Here is a 21,040-nt window from a genome sequence, read left to right on the forward strand (position 1 = left end):
GCGTCTGCTAAATAAATAAATTGTAATAGTATGTATGATGTGCTAGGTACTGTGGCTTGTGATCATTGCCACAAATCAGACATCTAATTTTTGTCAGATACCAAAGGACACCAAATTGAAGGAGACTAATGCATTTCAGGCCTAATAAATATGAAGCTGCTCCCTACAAAGAGGCTTTGTATGTACGTGAAGTACGATGTATGTTCATTTTCTCACTCTATCCCGCCATTCTTCTTCTAAGGGGTAGTCACCCGGAGAAAACAGGCTGAGTTCATCACCCTTTCCACAAGCTTTGAGCTACAAGCTATTAATCACCAACCACCGCTATGCTAGCTGCTTTCTCTTTCTCTTCATCTCTAGCTCTCTCCATCTCTCTATCCCTCGCTCTCTCCACCTCCATCTCTCTCTGGCCCTCTCCATCCCTCTATGTCTCTCCACCTCCATCGTTCTGTAGCCCTCTCTATCCCTCACTCTCTCCACCTCCATCGTTCTGTAGCCCTCTCTATTCCTCCCTCTCTCCTCCTCCATCTCTCTGTAGCCCTCTCTATTCCTCCCTCTCTCCACCACCATCTCTCTTCTAGCCCTCTCTATCCCTCACTCTCTCCACCGCCATCTCTCTGTAGCCTTCTCTATCGCTCTGTTCGTCTCCATTTCTCCCTATAGCTATTCCTCACTGTCTTCATCTTCTTCTTCCTCCATCTCCCTAGTCATTTTCCTCTCTCCACAGCTCTCTCTCGCTCTTTATCTCCCTCTCTCTTGTTCCTCGACAGCCACCTGTCCCTGTGGCACATGCCAAGATGGCGGGTTGCCACCACACGCACCCACACACATACACAAACACATTACACACATAACACTTAATACCCCTATCACATGAGCCTCCACCATCTAAACAAACTTGAATCCCGTCCTTCCCGTCCTCTCACCCATCAAACCACAGTTATAGAGGAAGGAGAATCATGCCACATCCTCCGGAGATCTCACGAAACTCAATCCCTTTAGTACTTTAGACTTTTAGAGTCTCCGATTTCATCACCTCTGCCTACACACACCCTTGGTCCCCATATACAGGTCTGCAGAGCAGCCAGACAGTCCTACGACAGACCTGGGGTATACCTCTGCCAGCGTTGGGTATGAACAACGCCCCCATCCCCGTCTCAAAGGTCTGACAGGACGACTTACACCCGGGGGGCCATGGATGAGATTGATTGGGCGGTAGTTATAGTATACTGTACCTGCTGAATATACTGTGTGTGTGATCTATTTTCTCTAGTCAAGCAAGCATATCGTCAACGCAGTAATAAAACATCACTGGCGCAGCCACTTTTCTGCTCTGATCGAATGCAAGTCCACAATTAAATTGCACTTCCAATTAATGCAATATTAATATTTCAGAGGCTTTATACTATACTACACCATACTAAACGACACTACAGTTTCGCACTGTACCGTACTACTCTGTGCTGTGCTATTCTTTACTATATCGTACTATGCTATACTACATCATACTATCATAAACTACGGCGTAGTATACCATACCGTGATATACTCCATGATGTAAAGTCTCAAAATAACAGCACAGCTATAGCAGTGGTCCAGATGACAGACTAAGCAGGCGGTTTCACAACGGTATTACAACCCCAATCTCGGATCAATACCTGCTATGGATGGCAGCAGTGCTTCACCCTGACAGCACTGATCAATCAAAACATGGAGTAGCGCACGCACATACACGCAGGCAGACACACACACACACACACACACACACACACACACACACACACACACACACACACACACACACACACACACACACACACACACACACACACACACACACACACACACACACACACACACACACACACACAGGGAGGTACACACTTGCATCTCCCCATTGCTGAGGTGATACAGAGACACCCACACCAGAACCTGAACGATCCGATCAGAGCTGCCCCGATAAACAGCCCGTCCATCACTTGAGCTGAATAATGTATGCCTGGATCAATACTGATTGCGATTGGACACCTGATACAGTCCTACACATTGCCAATATTTACCATGCTTATGTACGTGTCAGCAAATGAGCTATGCTACATCGTGGTTTAGCATGGAAAGCATAGACGGGTTCTCAATTGCGTGAAATATGTCTTGGGGATATCAGGGGATTTTCTCGAGGATGCCCGCGGGATAGATATAGCCTACTTTACCCTGGTGTCGGACCAATTACCAGTGCTGGGCTAGGTACTCCTTATTGGTTACTGGGGGTGGAACCTCGAGGAAAGATATGCGTTCATTGTAGATATATATATATATTGCATTGTATATATATATATACGGCTGATAATTATAATCAATGTTGTGTTATTGCTGATGCTATTGCTATTGTTGCTACGGTCGTGGTTCTTGGTTACCTCTGGGGAAGAGAGAGAGAGAGAGAGAGAGAGAGAGAGAGAGAGAGAGAGAGAGAGAGAAAGAGAGAGAGAGAAGACCCCCATTGATGTGAAAAAAATGAATAATTGAGTTAGCAGGATGTACCCCAGGAGACTGAAAGAGAGAGAGAGAGAGAGAGAGAGAGAGAGAGAGAGAGAGAGAGAGAGAGAGAGAGAGAGAGAGAGAGAGAGAGAGAGAGAGAGAGAGAGAGAGAGAGAGAGAGAGAGAGAGAGAGAGAGAGAGAGAGAGAGAGAGAGAGAGAGAGAGAGAGAGAGAGAGAGAGAGAGATGGAGAGAGAGAGGTGGTTTACATACCAGTTGAACCACCGATCTTTGATCAACACACATGATCATCACCAAACACAACACCTAGTTCCGCCTACAGTAGTGTCAGGCTATTAACAGGACTAACATAAGGGTAATTAAGTGCACACACACAGAAATACACTTCATACCATACCAGGACAACTGCTAATCGGACCCACACACACTTGCATAACACACAGCTTTACATAAATAAACATGTACACACACACACACACACACACACACACACACACACACACACACACACACACACACACACACACACACACACACACACACACACACACACACACACACACACACACACCCCGTGTGAATGCAAAATGGAAAAAAGATGGCTGCCACCATGAATCTGTTTGGGGGGGTGACGGGAAGACGATGGGAGAGGAAAAGTGTAAGAAAGTAACGCCAAGAATTAGGAGGCGAAAGAGCTTAAAGAAATAAAGATCTCTCCATCTCAGCTCGGCCCCATTCTATCACTCTGTCCCCCCCCCCTCTCCCCTCCCCCCACCACCTCCCCCTCCCCCCCGCCCCCCCCCCCCCCCACCCTCCCGCTGTTTATTGTTGCTATTCATCTCCCCTTTGCTTGTATTCCAATGGGGTTCCCTCTCTTCCTCTCCCTCTCTTCCTCTCCCTCCCTCTCTTCCTCCAACACTTCCAGCACTACCATCCTCTTCTCCTCTCCTCTGAGAGAAAGGGGCAATCTTCCTCCTCCTCCTCCTCTCCCTCACTACGACCCCCCCAATCCGAGCGCCTCACCGCGGTGGCGGGTGTGTACGGCCGTGCGCGGGCCTAACAGCTGCGCCCCCCCCCCCCACCCCACCTCCCTCCTCGCTCTGTGTATACACGGCGAGCACACACGCAAAAAAAACAAATGGACACGAGCAAAACCACCAGGAGTGTGCGTTGACGTCGGGTCGTTCCGCGGGTGACTGGTTGTGTGACCGTGGGCAACCGTCATCCCCCCCCCCCCCACGTCGTTCAGCCTCTCCTCTGCTCCGTTCCCGTGGTTGTTTGTTTGTTTGTACCCTGAACGCGGCGCATATCATTGTGCACACACGTACGTACGTGCATGTATGTGTGTGTGTGTGTGTGTGTGCGTGTGCGTGCGAGCGCTCTTACCTGAGGCTTGGAGGAGGACGAGGACGAGGAGGAAGAGGACGAGGTGGAGGAGGGGGGCTGTGTGCGCCGCGGCCGCGGCCGGCTGGCCGTGTAGTGCCGGAGCGTCTGTCCCTGGGTGGGTAGCAGCTCCATGGGGGGGTGGCTGGGGTGGATCCGGCGGGGCAGGGACCCAGGAAGCAAGCACGGGGCTAGGCAGGCAGGCTACCCCTGGCGGCAGCGCTGGTGCAGGGGGTTGCGCTGGCGGTGTGGGGGGGGGTGGGGGGCGGGTGGGACGGGGGGGGGGGGGGGGGGGGGCGGGCCACTGGCGGTCCCTGCGGGGGGGGCCGTACCCTCTCGTGGCGGTCAGCGGAGGCTTCCGTAGGCAGCCTCCTCCTCCGATGCGGCGCGGGAGCGAGAGCACTAAAAGGCGGGGAGGAGGAGGAGGGGGGAGAGACTGGGAGAAGGAGGACTGGCCGATGCGCCTGACGCTCCTGCTACTGCCGGCTCTGCGTCAACCTCCGCTCCCTCTCTCTCTCTCTCTCTCTCTGGCTGCCTCCTCCTCCCCCCTCCTCTCAAAGAGGGGGGAGGGAGCGGCAGATGGAGAGAGAGGGAGAGAGACAGAGAGACAGAGAGAGAGAGAGAGAGAGAGAGAGGGATGGGGGAGGAGGTAGAGGGAGGCGCAGGGGGAGGTGCCCCGAGACCTGGCGGGAAGCCGGACTGAGGATGGGAACAAACACAGTGGTTGCCGCGGACGACAACGTTCCCCCCCCCCCCCCCCCCCCCATTTTCCTCTCAGCTGTGGAGCGTTCCCCGTGGGGGTCCCGTGGGGAGGCTGCTGTAAGCTGGAGACACCCCACCCCACCCCCCCCCCCAACCCGCTCTCTCACTCGCTCTCTCTCTCTTCGTCTCGCTCTCCTCCACACCGACCTGCACGCACGCGATGGAAGGGGTGTAGGGAAAGAGGAGAGGGCGAACACAAAGAGCCCAGAGAACATTACGTATGATCAGGGAGACAGAGAGAGAGGGAGAGAGAGGGGGAGATACATTTAAGCAAACAAGGAGAGGGAGGGGGGGGGGGGGGGGGGATTAGGAAGGCTAAAAGCTGCATGGTGCTCCCAAAAGCCAACAGCCCCCCACTCGCATCTCATCCCTCCCCCACACTGGTCTGGGAGTCACTGGTGTGAAAGTAAGAGGCCCACGCTCTAGTTAGCCACACACGCACACCAATGTGCACACACCCGTCGTTGTGAGTGGGGGCTCAGGAAAGAGTAGTTCTGGATTTAAAAAAAAACACCTCTACAGTCTGGTTATCAAGAGTCTGTCCTCCACCCGTCATCACAATAATAATCAGGAAGACAGTCACAGGTCTATCAGCACCCTTCGAGGATGCCCCCTGCCATGAAAATAGGATTTGAAGAGAGCGGTTGTGTACAGCTAGCAGTTAACCATTCATTTCTTTAATTTATTTTTAGGCAGCAAGAACAGCTCACCAGATTTAATGTTATAGATGGCAGTGAGTGCCAGCTATAGCCACACTATAAGACCCAATGTTCAAAGTAATTGCTATATACTGTATATATATATATATATAAAAAAAATAGGAATATGCAGTAGTAGAGGAATTTATAGCCGATCCTATATTTTTTTGCCTGTATTTGTCATAATAGACATGAGCAACCTAGTCAACGAAGCATCAACTGCAATGAATCAAGTGCTCTCTTTAATGAAACAGAAGTTGAGCAACATCATTGCATTCTTGGACTTGTTGCACTTATTGAAGGTCATTAAAGACTTCTCCAAACAGAAACACAAACAGGCCAACATTCAAATACCAAATCTGTCACACGGAGAACCATAAATATGCAGCCAGGGAAATGAACAGCATTCATTCACTTCACAGTACCAGGAAAAACAAATTCTGTGGCAATTTTCATCCCACATGTTTCAGAGATTATATGGAAGTTCGTGTTTCTGGAATTTGTGTACGATTTGTCAGCAACATCTCCTATGACAATATTGAATCACAAGTGACATTTTTCTACAATAAAAGGCAAAAGTGATCAAACATGGAAACATTCTGCCGATTCGGGTTCAGACAGAAAGCCTTTCTGGAACACTCAATTAAATCCCTCTACTCCTGACACACGCACAGAGGGTGGTTCTGGTTCCAAATGGTATTCCTTCAGTCTCTGAATGAAACCTGCGCCGCCTCTGACTCTGCTCTTGAATCCCAGTTCGTGGCTCCCCATCTACCCACTTCCATGGATCCTATCAGGAAACAAAGCCGACCCGTTCTCTTTGATCGGCAGAATCCTTCCACACAATTCATATCTGGGACAGGTTGGTGGTGATGCAGATTTGTGAGCTTAGAAAAACAGCGCCATAAAGACGTGCTCGGTGGTTTGTCGTCTTCTACTGCCTGTTTTATAACATCTATGTTTTAGGAATATAATATTCAGACCAGAGATACGTGACTTGGTAGCTTGCTTGTGCTGTCGGAAAACAAAGTCTACAGCAATGAAGGCACCGTCTGAGGCTCGCTTGAGGGGGATTGTAGCCGGTGAGAAAATGTGACCCGTGCCGGGGCCAAAAATTAGTGAATTCAAAATATTGTCCTTTTCTCGTCTTCTTAAAGCAGTTTCACTGATGAGGCATCAGAATAATTTGAATAACGAAGATACCCAAATGTGCAAACAATTAAACATAACCATATTTCACAAAATTAAGATGCAATCCTCTTAAATACTCAAAAAGGAGAAGAAACATTTTGATGGTGAGCGAAATATTTAGTATAGCTACCAGCACAATGTTCAGATTAATACAATTATACTTTGTTTTGACCGAATTTAAAAGATGTGTCGGTTTTGGCAAACTCTGATGGACTTATTTCAATACTACTATTATTACTATAACAGCAATAGGAGGCCTACCAACTGCTTGAGGACCTGACATTTATTTACAGATAATTAAAAGGCATAAGTAGTGAATCCAATATTCCAACTTGATACAAATACATCATTACTTTTTTGTAGTCATCAATAAAATGCCCTAATTTAAAAGCGCAATATTATCAAAAGGCGTCATTTACAGCACTTTCAATTAAACTAAAATTATATTAAACTACTGACCTAAATTTACATTTTTAAGTACCTCAAGGAGAGACAGAGCTGTAGATGAGCGGGCACCACTCCAATAAGAGGACGACATCAAAGACACCAAAACGAAAGCTAAATTGGAAATAGGGAGTCTTCGGTCTACGGTACAGAGGGATTGGTGACCTAAGACAACCCCAACCTTTAATGTAACACAAAGCTGTTACTAATGCCCTCCTGAGCGTCCAAAAGGCACAAAAGGACCGGACGTGCAGGTCTCTGCTGGCAAATGAATGTGCCAATCGTGGAGGTTTTAAGGTATTACACTTTTATAAATTATATATTCTGAGAGAAAAAAAAAAAAGAAGGAAAGAGAGGGATGTGTCATTTCCATGGCCTGCTACTTGAATCCCTGGCGCTATCCTTGGCTGACATGGAGGAGCCCACCCTGCTGCGGGCACTGGACGCCTTGGACTGACCACCGCTGCTGGAAAGACGGCTGGACATTCGACCTGGGGAGAGAGAGAGGAAGACAGAGAGAGAGAGAGAGAGGAAGACAGAGAGAGAGACAGAGACAGAGACAGAGAGAGAGATGAAGACAGACAGACAGACAGACAGACAACGTGAGCAGCTTTCCATTTCAGAGGTACACAGCACGTGACATCAATATGGTTATCTTGGTTAACATTTAATATTCAGTGGCTGCCCTAATCCAAAGCATTTTACACACCAAGAATGCACACATATTTTGCACCACTACAAAGCACATTTTGTTCCGGGGTGTCATGACACGTTGTAGCCTCTAGGGGGCGGCAGAGGGGCTGAGTGGGCGGTTCTTACTGCTGGGGCCGCTGAGCAGGTTGTCCTCCAGCTGCTGTTGGATCTTGTCCAGGTCGTCGCAGGTAAAGCGCCACCTCCTCTCCGCGGCCGCGTGCGCCGCGGTCGGCGACGGGAGCTGCGACGCGTCACACCGCTTCTTCCTCCCGCCCGGCGTCGCCGAGGACGGCTGGCACGCCGGCGGGAGCGGGCCCGCCAGCATCCCCGCCCCGAACTTCTGACCAATCACCTTGAGGCCTGAGGGCGGGGGAGGGATCAGCCAACAGACTTGTAAACCAATTGAATCCCACACAGGTGAAATTCACTTGTAACAGCAGCCCATGGAATATAAAAAGATGCACTAATAAATAAAGTGTATAAAGAGTTGTATGAGTGGTGTTTTTTCAGGTGGCAGGATGGCGTTGTGGCTTGGGTGTGCCACCAGGGGTGCGCCACCTCCCGTACTACGCCCACCCAGTCAAGCCTCACCAGACCCAAAGGCTGAGGGTTAAGACGCAGCGGCAAAACACACCTCCAGAGAGCATGAACAGATTGTCGAACCCTCGCTGACACATGACGGTCGCCGCTTGGCTGGCTATCCGCTCGTCTTCGTCGTACACGATGATGATCTTGCCCGCGGCGTTTTTCTATTGGGCCGCGTTAAGGCCAAATGAGTTGATCAGAGATACTACTTGAGACCCACACAAGAAAGTACCTAAGCTTCAAATGAAATGGGACAAATTTTTTCTAAATGCGGCAAAGAGGACTCAGAAGTGGACAAAGAAGCCACTGTGGTTTTGCTTTGTTCTTTTAGGGGGTGAGAGGAAGGATACGTATTCCAGGACTTCCTTGGTGAAGGGGTTCATTGTCCTGGACAGCAAGGCAATGGGGTGACTGTAGGCTGTGGCCGGGAGGCAAACATTCAAACAAATTATACATCAGACAGAGTACAGTTGAGCATCCTCCTCACCTCATATGATTTGCAGGAAAGTATATTCTCTGCCAGGCAAACAGACTTCAACGTGCCCCCTCCACCTCATCTTTCATAGATCATTTGGTAGTTGACCCATTTGAAAAAACATTTTTTAAATACAAATTCCTCCTACGGATCTATGAGCAAATATCAGGAGGTCTCCTTCCTACTTTACCGCCATACGTGACGGCGATTATGTTTACAAGCATTTCATAAGCGTATGACATCACAAGTGGGGGGGGGGGGAGATGTATGACCGACAGATCGACTCCGGCTCCTCGCCGGGTGTTAAAGTAGGGCCCCACCCTTTAAGACAGGGACGCCCCCTGATGGGTCTCCGCCTACCGCTGATGATGTGGCACTGGTCGTACTGGTCTCGCTCCCGCATGTCCAGCAGCAGGTAGGGGCAGTCTGGGTAGGGGCGCTCTGCCCACCGCAGCGGGCTCAGCTCGGGGGTCATCCTCGCCGTCGTCGCCCTCCCGTTCCGCTCCAGATCCAGCTCCCCCACGCCGCCGATCACACTGTGGGGGGGGGGGGAACCATTTTACCTTGAGCTTACAATAAACGGGCCTTCATCGGTGGTCTGCTTGTACCAGCCTATGTGTCCAAACGCTTCACATATGCAACCACAAAAGGGCTTGTTAACCGATTCTAATGGCGCATTTCCACCGGAGGGTGCGGTTCGGTTCGGTTCGGTTCGGTTCGGTTCGGTTCGGTTCGCGTTTCCACCACCAAAAGTGGGCGTGACCCAGAGTGAGCCGTGCTCGTCTCGCAGTACTCCTCCGTCGCGGGTACTGAGAGACGCCTGAAAGGATGCCGGCAAGTTCGAGCTACACGCGCCTTCCGTTGATTGGTCGACGAAATCGTCACTTCCTGGCGACATGGGGATAAAAAACAAAACAAACAGTACCCGCGAGGTATTATTCTGGACAATGGCCATGTCATGTCGCGCAAAACTTTAACTTGGGCGGACAAGGAGGTGGAGACGTTCCTCTGCATTCTTGGGTAGGAAGACGTGCAGAGGGAGCTTGATGGGGCAGATTTGATTGTTTTTATTTTATTTAGGCCTATTGTTTTCATTGAGCAGGCTACACTGTGTCGTGCTGCTATGATGTCACGATGTTTACGTAGCTGCCGCGGCGATGGACATCCGGCCTACCATAAGGGTACTGTCGGCGGTGGAAACGCGACCTCGGAACTGAGCTGGGCTATACCGCCCCCTCCCTAACGGACTGAGGCAAGCCGAACCGAAGCCTCCGGTGGAAATGAGCCATTTACAATCCTTTCGAAATGGAATAATAGATCTAGAATATATAGAACTGTTTGTTGTACCCGAAAGTGAACAAACAGTAGCCCAGGCAGTATAACCATGTATAATTGAGTGACACCGCTAAATCAGACACCACTAGTGGGGGTCGGGCCCCTAGCTGATATCCTGTGTCACTCCTGGGGTCTCTGGCTGGAGCTATAGGTACGGTGTATGTCTCCCCTTTGAAAGCCTGGCTGCTCAAACTTTACGAGTCATGTAAGCCTAAATAAGCATTTCTATGACTCGTGTGTGTGTGTGTGTGTGTGTGTGTGTGTGTGTGTGTGTGTGTGTGTGTGTGTGTGTGTGTGTGTGTGTGTGTGTGTGTGTGTGTGTGTGTGTGTGTGTGTGTGTGTGTGTGTGTGTGTGTGCATCTACTCTACATGAACATGGGTGTGTGTGTGTGTGTGTGTGTGTGTGTGTGTGTGTGTGTGTGTGTGTGTGTGTGTGTGTGTGTGTGTGTGTGTGTGTGTGTGTGTGTGCATCTACTCTACATGAACATGGATGAGTGTGGATGTGCGTGTACATTCCACCCATTCCTCGCCCCCTGCACATGGGAACTACCACAACGCTGCTGGGGTGTGTGTGTGTGTGTGTGTGTGTGTGTGTGTGTGTGTGTGTGTGTGTGTGTGTGTGTGTGTGTGTGTGTGTGTGTGTGTCTGTGTCTGTGTCTGTGTCTGTGTGTGTGTGTGTGTGCGTGTACCTCTGCAGTGTGGACCTGGTGGTACAGTGGGCGTCGCCTGCCTCAGTGTGATGCTCCGGGAGGACAGTGGGCGTGGCCTGTGGGGAGCCGTCGGACAGCTCGGAGAGAGGCCCGAGCTCCATCTCAGACACGACCGACAGACAGTCTGGAGGAGCAGAGCGGCGCAGGTGTCAACACCTGGTGACGTCTGTGGGTTTGCACCCAGCCCAATCTGCTCCTTGCAGCAAGAGGCCCAGACCCCTTCCCAGCTACCTGCTCCTTTTCGGCACGTCTGATTATTTGCTTTGTCATTTCTAGGACAATTATGGTACCCCAAATACTGAATATCAAACTTTGGGAACACCAAAATATAAGGTGGAATACTGTTTTTTTTTATGTACTTATTTTTTAATGGAGTAAAAAAAAAGGTTAATATGTGTACCTTCTGGATGGGGTGAGTCTTCACCATTTACGCCTTCATTCAAGTCTGATATAGAGGCCACCTGAAGAACCTGCGGTTGGCAATATGGAGCATGAAAGGAGAGGGAGGACAGGAATAAAACAAACTTTACACAAGCTACACTAGAAGCTCGGAGATGACAATTTACTGTTTTGATTGCTAAGGACCAATCACAACGACAGTGGAAGATGGGGGGGACGTGTTAAATAAAGAATTACGATATAACTGAAAGCCAATGGTGATTGACCAAGACAGAACAGGCAGAGCGCTCCATCACAGTTTTGGACAAATGTCCAAGACCCCATTGGACATCAATTATTCAACTCTGTAAAAGGATATCTTGTATCCGTGTCCTGCAAAACCTTCAAGGGTTAACAATGCAAGGTAGATCGGTGGACAAACTTGTTGAAAGTTTAACTTACCAACTGTGCAAACGTTGTCACTTTTAGCCGTTTGAAGATTTCATCGTTACGGTAGCGGTAATCTTAGAGAAAGCAAAAATTTAGACGTCAAGAGAGAATACCACAGACCTGGTTAGACAACACAAGTACTATCTGAAATGTAAAATCCAGCATCATACAACAGGACACAATCAAAAACCACCTGTAGTACTTCAACATACTTTTTTTGATGTCCTCCAGTCTTTCCATGTACTTGGACAGACTGCATCCTAGCATCACAATCAAGAAAAGGATATTGCTCAAACGATCCGAGTTATAAATATAGCCGACACCACTTCAAGTATATATGAATGCATATATGACCATCACACAGTTCATGTTTACCTGTGTCTAGTCTGGTTCTCACGTGTTGATATCTGGGGTTCTGTGGTATCCTTTTCTTCAGGTACTGAACAGAGTCAAAGGCTTCTATTTAATAGGATGCTGACGCTTTGAGGGTCAGTGACAGAAGCATTCCAAGCTCTACCCGATGAAGCCAAGCAGTTTGTCAAACGATACGTTGTTGTTACCATAGAAGTACATGATGTTGTTAACACTTGGCCTCAAACATTGTTGACCTCAGTTGATGTTAAATAACCTTATACCTATGGCAACCCAAAGCTGCATTCCTATCTAAACAGCATTAGACGCTGTAGCGTTTGGCATACCTTTGCATTGCTAGCGCCTCAATGACAATTCGACGTATAAAACGTTTAATTGTGTACTTTACCTCTGTGTTCCCGATGCTCCGCTGAGTCGACATCGTTTCGAGTTGATATCAACATTAACGTCCAAGTTGAACAAACTTGCCGCTGATTGATCGAATTCATGTCATGGTCCAATCACAGAACACGATACTACCACATCGTTTTTAACCATTGACGTTCTGATTCGCGGACTAGTTGCTTAGCAGCGGAGGACGCCAATCTTGACGCCGAGCTTACCGTCACAACCAGGTAGGACCCCTCCCACCTACATAACAAGCTTGTTTGTGTTCATATTGTTGAGCCCCGCTGCACAATGAACAGGACACACATAACGCAATCGTAATTCACGGCGAATTGAATTCGGAATCTAGCATGAGGGAACTATTCAGCCCGCGATCAGTATGACCAAATTCATCGGCGATCGACCAGCAATGTCTGAGGAAGCTGTGCGTTCAAACTTTCCACCTCTCAAAATCATGGATGTATTATAGTAAGAAGGGCTTTTAATAGTACTCGAGTCGAGTAAGCGAGGTGCAATGGCGTCTGTTATGGTGAGTATTGCTTGATGGTTTGGACGTTCTGTGCAACAACGATACTTTTGTGTCACAAAAGTGTTGTTCTTCATCCCATCTGATGTTATGTTAACATGCTAGTTGGCTAGTTTTCTAGCTCCATTAGTATTGCTGCCGTCCCACATGTTGCAGCGTTTCCAATGCTGTATCGGATGTTTAATTGTTATTATTAGCAATAAAACATGATACTATTACAAAGTAGTCCCCGGTTTCTCATTTCAGCAGTCAAATCAGAGCGTTCCTCCTGTTTGACTGCAGTCTCTGCATTGCAGGATGACCCCACCCTTGCGAGACACTTCAGGGGACATACAGATGCTGTCACATGTGCAGACTTCAGCCCCACGGGCAAACAACTAGGTATCCTTTCAGCCTACATGTTGTCACTTTGATTTACATTATTATTCTATTGTAATTTGTATTGTATACTTATCGAGCAATCTTTCCTGTGGTTTCACTGCCTTACAATTGCCCAAATCATATTTGTATACATTTAGATTAATATTTTAAATTCATCTCCCCTTTAATGACTCACAATCTGGCAACATCCTCACCCCATGTCACTATGTCTTGACTACAGCCACTGGGTCGGTGGATACGAGCCTGATAGTGTGGAACCTGGCGCCCAAGGCCCACGCCGTGCGCTTCCGGGGCCACCAGGAGGCGCTCACGGACCTCCAGTTCTCCCCAACAGGAGACCTGGTGGCCACCTCCTCCGAAGACACAACTGTCAGACTGTGGACGCCGTGCATGTAAGGCTGGGATCTGTACAGATGGGTTATTTTTTTTTAATTTTGGTTGTGCAGCAGTTGCTCCAATATTGATTGTAGACTTGGGTGGTTCTCTGGTCGCTTTGGATAAAGGCTTTTGCCAAAATGTAATAGGATAAGAAATAGTTTATTTATTAAAGAAGGGCTTCAGCAGTGGTAAAAAAGGTTTCGGAAATGAAACAAAGGTCCGCTTTGTTCTTGCCAGAACCCAAATTTTAGGATATTTTAGTTATCCTATCCATGTTGGCTTATGTGAAGGGCCTCTGGTGAACGGTGTGTGCATGCGTCTCTCCTCCTAGCGAAGGAGAGTCCGAGGTGTTCAGAGCGCACGCGGCGGCCGTGCGCAGCGTTAGCTTCTCGTGCGACGGCCAGTGTCTGGTGACGGCCTCCGACGACCACGAGGTCAAGGTGTGGAGTCTCTCGTGCCGCCGCCTCCTCTACTCCCTCCGGCGGCACACCGACGTAGTCCGCTGCGCCAGGTGAGCCCCACCTTTTTGGATGAGGGGTGTGGTGTCACTAATGGGATTTTGGATTCGTATCTGAAATGATCGATAAACTCATGGCAGACAGCCATTTTCAGAATGCTCTCTCTCTCTCTCTCTCTCTCTCTCTCTCTCTCTCTCTCTCTCTCTCTCTCTCTCTCTCTCTCTCTCTCTCTCTCTCTCTCTCTCTCTCTCTCTCTCTCTCTCTCTCTCTCTCTCTCTCTCTCTCTCTCTCTCTCTGCAGGTTCTCTCCAGACGGTCGTCTCATTGCATCCTGTGGGGACGATGGTGCGGTGATATTATGGGATGCGTCCAGCGGACAGTGTGTCAGCTGCTTCACGGACTGTGGCGGGTATGAGTGGATTCGAGCCTCGTCCCTTTGAACAAAGTCACACTGGTTACCTACCACTAATCTAGTGTATAAAAATGTATATCAACGGATGGATGAGATCATCTTTGAGTATCTTTATTGTAACAACAATGGAACACGCAACAGATTTGGTGACCTGGCCAAACCACTCCATAATTGAGTGCATTTCATAAATCTGTATTTGTTAAAGAAAAAGCAAAAAGCCCTTCCAGCATTACTGCTGTGGTTCTACGTTTCGTTGGGCCCTGTGAGAAATTCTATGATCTGATCGGATGTCCATCGTTCCTTCCCAGTTCAGTCCAGTTTGTGGACTTTAACTCAAGCGGTACGTGTTTAGCAGCGTCCGGACAGGACAGCTCCCTGAGAATCTGGGACCTCAGGACTAGCAAGCTCACTCACCTCTACCAAGGTGGGTTCTGGTCACCTTCAAGCTCTGTTCAACCAGCCTCATCTTTTTGTTAAATCGTGTGTGTGTGTGTGTGTGTGTGTGTGTGTGTGTGTGTGTGTGTGTGTGTGTGTGTGTGTGTGTGTGTGTGTGTGTGTGTGTGTGTGTGTGTGTGTGTGTGTGTGTGTGTGTGTGTGTGTGTTGAACAAAGTCATAACAGTCAGTCAGTCATAACAATGATCTTAAATAGTTTTCCCTTTAGTTCACAGTGCGGTGGTCAATTGCTTTTCCTTCCACCCATCCAACAACTACCTTATCAGCGGCTCCAGCGACAGCACGGTCAAAATAGCCGACCTGCTGGAGGGCCAAGTCATGTACACCCTCCATGGACACAAGGTGGTGCTAAAACCCCACATCTCTTTAACTCTTTGTGACTTAAATTGTCTTTCACAACAAACTTGAGGTAACTTGAAGTGTGTTTTCATCAACTCCTTCCGTGAAATTAATTTGACATTGGTCATTGGTGTACGTCTGATTCTACCTCTGCAAAGACTTATAAGAATAATGTCCCTTTTTATATTCTTTACTAGAGCTGTCAAGCGATTAAAATATTTAATCGTGATTAATCGCATTAATGTCATAGTTAACTCACGATTAATCGCAATTAATCACAAATTATTTTTCTATGCTAAATATCCCTTGATTTTTTTGTCCCATAATTCTTCTCATTTTAATTCTCTTATCAACATGGTGAAGTGCGTCGGCTTGCCTTGTGCAAATGATTTTTTATTGATAACAACATTGGCATACACTGATCAAAACAGGACGATACAAAAAAAGAGCCTATAGTGCAATTAAACGACTGCTTTGAACAAATGTCATTTGAACATAGCAGTCAGGCTACTGCTTCTTTGTTTAGAGCCAAAGAAAAGAAAAAAAAAAAATTTGTTTAAATATAATAATTGCGTTAATCGCGCGATAAAAAAATTAACGCCGTTAAAATTGGTTTGCATTAACGCCGTTAATAACGCGTTTAACTGACAGCTCTATTCTTTACATATAAGAAGTTCATAAACGACTTACCATCACACATGGTCAAATAACAAGATGTACTGACCTTTATAGTTGTTGTTGTTGTTGTTGTTGTGTGAAGGGTCCTGTGCTCACGTCAGTCTTCTCGCGGTCCGGGGAGGACTTTGTATCTGGAGGAGTGGACGGCCAGGTGGGTCTCACTGAACAACAAGGACTGCATTGCAAAGAATCCAAAAATCTGAAAAGCAATTCCTGTTCAGGCTACACTGATACATCCTCAGTCCCATGCCGACTCGGCGGCCGCCTCGTTACCTATTGGGGTACAGACCGGTCGGGTAGGACATCTGGACCTTTGGGAAGGAACTGGAACCCGCCCTAAGAGACTCGAATACACCCCCTGAGTCCGTCCCTGTCTCCCAAGGTGTTGGTGTGGAGGACCAACCTGGACAGCAGGCTCTACCGGGACGTCCTGCGCGGGCACAGCCGCAGGTGCACGGCGGACCTCTCTCCCCGCCTGGCACACCTCCATCCCGCCGTGGCACACCTCCGCCAGCCCCAGGCCGCCCCCATCGAGGTCAGCCCCCGGGCGGAGACGAGTCTGAACCGCTTAGGGTTAACCATAAGGGTCTATGGAGAACAGTTAGGGCGGATGGTTCTTTTATAGGGACCCTGTTTTAACAACCAGGTGTTCGGCTGTAATGAGTGGTAGCTTAAAATGTGCCCGCTTCTGACCGAACGTGGGAGAACTTTGCCTTCAGGGCTTTCAGACTTAATTGTCTTTAATTATATTCAGTTCTCTGTTAACGTTTGAATAGGTTTAGAAAACAAAACGACAGGGTTAGGGTTGGGTTAAGGGTTAGTTCCACAACAATAAAACTACTTGGTTAGGATTATGTACACAACGCAACTTCTTGGTTAGTGTTATGTACACAATGCAACTTCTTGGTTAGGGTTATGTACACAATACAACTACTTGGTAACGGTTCGATTTAAGGGTAAATTACACAGAAACGTGTCCCATGTGCCACACATGTTAGAAATTCTGTATTATAGGAATATCCCCTTAAGATGTATCTTCTAATTTTGAAGGAGGTCCACAGGACCCTAATACAGTAGCATATTGAATATGATTATTGAGACTTAATCTAAGCTAAGGGTGTGCATAGAACCATACTGACTGTCTCTCTCTCTCTCTCTCCCTCCCTCCCTCCCTCCCTCCCTCCCTCTCCAGATTGGTCCCACGCTAGTGGACACTGTCTCTCATGACCGCCACATTGTAGATCAAACCTTCTACACCCACACGGTAAGTCCTGGTCAACTCCGAGCTCGCTCGAGTCGGCCCTGTCAGCCTCCCTACAGTCTTACTGAATTATTGTATAACGTTGTTATCCAAAGTCTCTTATAGTGAATTTAGATGAATGCCATTAAGGAGCAGGTAGTCTGCATACTGGCAGACTAGAGAAACCACTAACCACACACTGTGGGGAAAAGTACTTCCTACTAAAAATGTTTTGTTCAAACAATATTTGATTGACAACCATAAACAATAAAAAAATATGTAAGTGAAATGTGGATAAGATACATGAACGTTGTGAAGCTGCATTGAGCCGTAAGGCCACCAGGTGGCGGTGTGGACCAGTCTATTCCATGCTGCGTGTTATTTTTTTCTGAATGGTGCCAGCTTTTGTGAACCGCCTTGCTTCCCATTCACACACTGACTATATGATATGCATGATGCATGACACATTTTAGTGTTTGAAACGTGTTATTGGAATAAAGTGGGGGGCAGGAGAGTGTAGTGGCTAGATAGGGTAATTGACTCCAAGCCGGTTCTTGGTTCGATCCCCAATGTTTGCAGCCCTACCTGTAAGACTAACCTTCAGCATTCAGTATGAGTCACTTTGGATACAAACGTCTGTAAAAGGACTATTATATTATTAATATTGTATTGTTATACTTTAGTATTATTTATTAAGTAATATATAACAATTTGAATGATCAAATAGAGCTGCCTTAAACCATACAGACCTGAAGATAAAACACAATAAGATGTCTAATATTCTTTCATAAAGCATCTTTTGGATTTGACCGCGTGTACACTGCTTTAAAGACGGTGCCACCATTCAGCCCTGTTGTTGCTACATCGGTGTACAGCTCGTGGTGTTCCATAAACAATTCTAATCCGGTTATGAACTCCGAACAATTGAACGGGAGCCAGCACGTTCTGATAAAAAAAAAAAATGTAATCCACGTGCTGTGAAAATAAATAAATAAATAAAGTATCCTGTTTTCCTGCTGCAGGATTGGGCAGCAAGCTGAAGGGGGGCGTGGCCTGGCATGCCCCAGATCCAATGGTGCTTTAGTTACAACCGCCAATACCATTCACAACAATTTACGACCAACTGCCATCGATACCTCGATACCCAACTCCTGTGTACCGTGTGCTGTGAATGGGGACAGACCTCTCTCTAGTGAGGGTTTCTGATAGGTCGAGAACGTGCTGGCACCTGTATATGGAGTGAGTCTGATACCCATAGCTGTAAGGTTATGGGTTTCAATACAATATATATTTTTATGGAGAGCACTTTATCAGTATTACATTGAATACTTTTTTATGCCTGAATATGTTTTGTAAAAATAACAGGATTAACCTGACTAGGCTTTGTCACTCAAATAAGTTATTATCAAATGAATTGGTGCATTTTAAGTGGAGCATCTGTGTACTGGCGAGGTAAGGCTCATGTAAAGAGATCAGGTGTGTGGTGCGCGCTGCTAAAAACACCAAAATAACAGCAGTGAAGGAGATTGAGTTGCTCCTCCGTTTGCTTCATGGTAGACCTCTGAATGAACGCACACATCCTAGTCCTTCCTGTTGTCATGTGTCTGCTGAAGTTGAATTATGCCTGGATGGAGTTATTTCCCCCTCAACGGATTATACCAAGAAACGCTGGCACGGTGTCCATGTAATTTGTTTTCTGATAATAATGATGATGATGATGATGATGATAATGATGTCCTCCTGACCTTATCCAATCACAGAAGCGTTCAAACCCGCCATTTCATTGCATAATCGAGACGCACGGTTTTAAGGACTACATGTGCTTCATTCCCGTGAAGTTAAACTGCCCTCCCTCTCTCTCTCTCTAGAATATTATATGATGGGAACTGTGTGCATGTCTGTCTTTCTCACTCTCTCTCACCATCTCCTTCACTGCGTTGGCTTGTCCTTGCATGGTTTCTGCTGCCAGTTCCTTTGTCGGTGCGGTGAGTGAGAACAACAGAGACACTTGCCTGCGCTGTGCTTCTCGGGGGGAAAAAATACACAAACCGCTTGCGGCGGAACTACACACACGCACACGCGCGCAACTATTTGTGTACATGCACAAGCACATCCTGCCAACAACACATAGCTGCAAACACTGTCATTGGTGTAGAGAACACCATCTCCAGGCGGTCTTACCACACCACGGCTATCCTCCTGTCACTTTGAGTCACCCTCTCCTTCTCCTCTCCTCTGCCTGGCTGGTCTGCCAGAGGAACTCAGGGTTTGCATTTTCTGCTAATCATGTAGTCGCGTGTCTTCCCTTTGTGGTTGAATTTAAATGTCTTGTACTTGTAGAGCTTGGAAGTCTGTGTTGCTATTTTTTTGGGCGATAAGCGCTCTATAAATAAAGTTGGTTTGAACACTGGGTTGTTTTTCTCCTTCTCTGTGGTTCTCGGGCCGTGTGTGTGTGTGTGTGTGTGTGTGTGTGTGTGTGTGTGTGTGTGTGTGTGTGTGTGTGTGTGTGTGTGTGTGTGTGTGTGTGTGTGTGTGTGTGTGTGTGTGTGTGTGTGTGTGTGTGTGTGGGGTTTCTCCTTTTCAAGTGTTCTCTTTAGCTGTCTCTCAGCCGTCCTCCACGCCTGTTCTTAGTGTGTGATATCTTCATCTGGGCCCGTGTAGGAGGAGGCACTTTTCAGGCCTTTCACCATATCGATCTATATTACTGTTGTAGAATCTAACAAAAAAAAAAACGTAAAAACCCCTATGTGTTACATAGGGATATTTTAGAGATATTTTATTTTTGTGTTGCTTAAGGTTGGTATTTACGTGTGTTACTTGTGTTAGGAATACGGTCAGTGTGTCTGTGTTTCTTTAAAGAATAGGGGCTGGTTGGGGATGTGGGCTCTGGCGGTGCAATGCAGCGCTAAAAGAAAACCAAAGGTTAATGTGGTCCCACTGATTAATTGACTCGCTGCCTCACTCTGCTTCTCTCTGTGCCTCTCTCCGCCTGCTCGAGCTGCCAGTGAAGGCAGCTCTGGCCGGGATGGGTTACATCAAGCCGCGGCAGGCGGAAGGGGGTGTGGCGGTGGAAGCCTCCGGTGGAGGAGGGAGGGAGGGAGGGAGGGTAAGGGAGAGAGGGTGGGCGGGAAGGGGTTTCCACTCCGGTCGTCCTGAATGGATGCAGTGGAGTGGAAGCCATTCAGCGAGGAGAGGCCCCTCGTCACATGGGCGGGTGGGGATTATCCCCTCCCCCCCCCCCCCTCCCCCCACCGGCAGCCATTCACGGGCCGGGACGGAGGAGACCCTCACGTGTCACAGCTCCGCCTCCTCCTCCTCCGCCGCCGCCGCCGCTGCTGCTGCTGCTGCTGCAGTGAAGCGCTACTGTGGCCATTGATGCTCGCCCTGTGACTCTGTGATGTAACGGTGATATTGAATGAGCCGGTGAAGTCACTGTATACAAGGGGGAAACATGGGTTTGTGTGCGTGCACGTGTCTCCATATGTGATACCCTCTCTGTCCTTCCATTCTGTGTGTGTGTGTGTGTTATTGTGTGCGTGTTTTGTGTGTTATTTTTGTTAAAGGCCATCTGTATCACTGTTTGAATTTCAAACAGACATATTCTCTCACGCCGGCCCAACGTGTTTGGCTTTCCGTAATAAATTCGGAGGTGGCAAAAACCAAATCTGGATCCACCATTTAATATTTTCGCATATTGTCATATAGTCGCCGTCTTACCCTAGGCCCCCGCATAAGGCGTAGGTTAAGCCTAGCATCCTGCGTACAGTAGAGGTTTAGCCTAGCATCCTGCGTACAGTAGAGGTTTAGCCTAGCATCC

General features: G+C 47.9%; 2 protein-coding genes across 4 annotated transcripts in view; one reads left to right on the forward strand and one right to left on the reverse strand.

Annotated features, from left to right (window-relative positions):
- Positions 1-5,559: 5,559 nt before the first annotated feature.
- cep41 (centrosomal protein 41) lies at positions 5,560-12,495 on the reverse strand. The gene is made up of 11 exons (XM_056599023.1): positions 12,360-12,495; positions 11,975-12,038; positions 11,812-11,859; positions 11,612-11,673; positions 11,172-11,241; positions 10,751-10,895; positions 9,087-9,262; positions 8,602-8,669; positions 8,301-8,415; positions 7,793-8,026; positions 5,560-7,464 (listed from the first exon to the last, which is right to left on the reverse strand). Exons 1-11 carry the CDS (start codon positions 12,390-12,392, stop codon positions 7,337-7,339), a joined length of 1,143 nt encoding a protein of 380 aa, XP_056454998.1. The 5' UTR covers positions 12,393-12,495; the 3' UTR covers positions 5,560-7,336.
- Positions 12,496-12,609: 114 nt separating this feature from the next.
- Positions 12,610-21,040, forward strand: part of poc1b (POC1 centriolar protein B) — a 39,131-nt gene continuing 30,700 nt past the window's right edge. Inside the window, exons 1-11 of one of the 3 annotated variants that reach the window (XM_056599025.1) lie at positions 12,610-12,887; positions 13,181-13,265; positions 13,486-13,657; positions 13,975-14,154; positions 14,402-14,509; positions 14,821-14,936; positions 15,175-15,308; positions 16,066-16,134; positions 16,366-16,518; positions 17,176-17,247; positions 18,246-19,740. In XM_056599025.1, the coding sequence (XP_056455000.1) occupies positions 12,873-12,887; positions 13,181-13,265; positions 13,486-13,657; positions 13,975-14,154; positions 14,402-14,509; positions 14,821-14,936; positions 15,175-15,308; positions 16,066-16,134; positions 16,366-16,518; positions 17,176-17,247; positions 18,246-18,263 (1,122 nt within the window). In that variant the 5' untranslated portion in view covers positions 12,610-12,872 and the 3' untranslated portion in view covers positions 18,264-19,740. The other 2 variants (XM_056599024.1, XM_056599027.1) reach the window with 2 other exon arrangements.

The sequence above is a fragment of the Gadus chalcogrammus genome, chromosome 9, assembly GCF_026213295.1.
Source record: "Gadus chalcogrammus isolate NIFS_2021 chromosome 9, NIFS_Gcha_1.0, whole genome shotgun sequence".
In the NCBI taxonomy this organism is placed as follows: Eukaryota; Metazoa; Chordata; class Actinopteri; order Gadiformes; family Gadidae; genus Gadus; species Gadus chalcogrammus.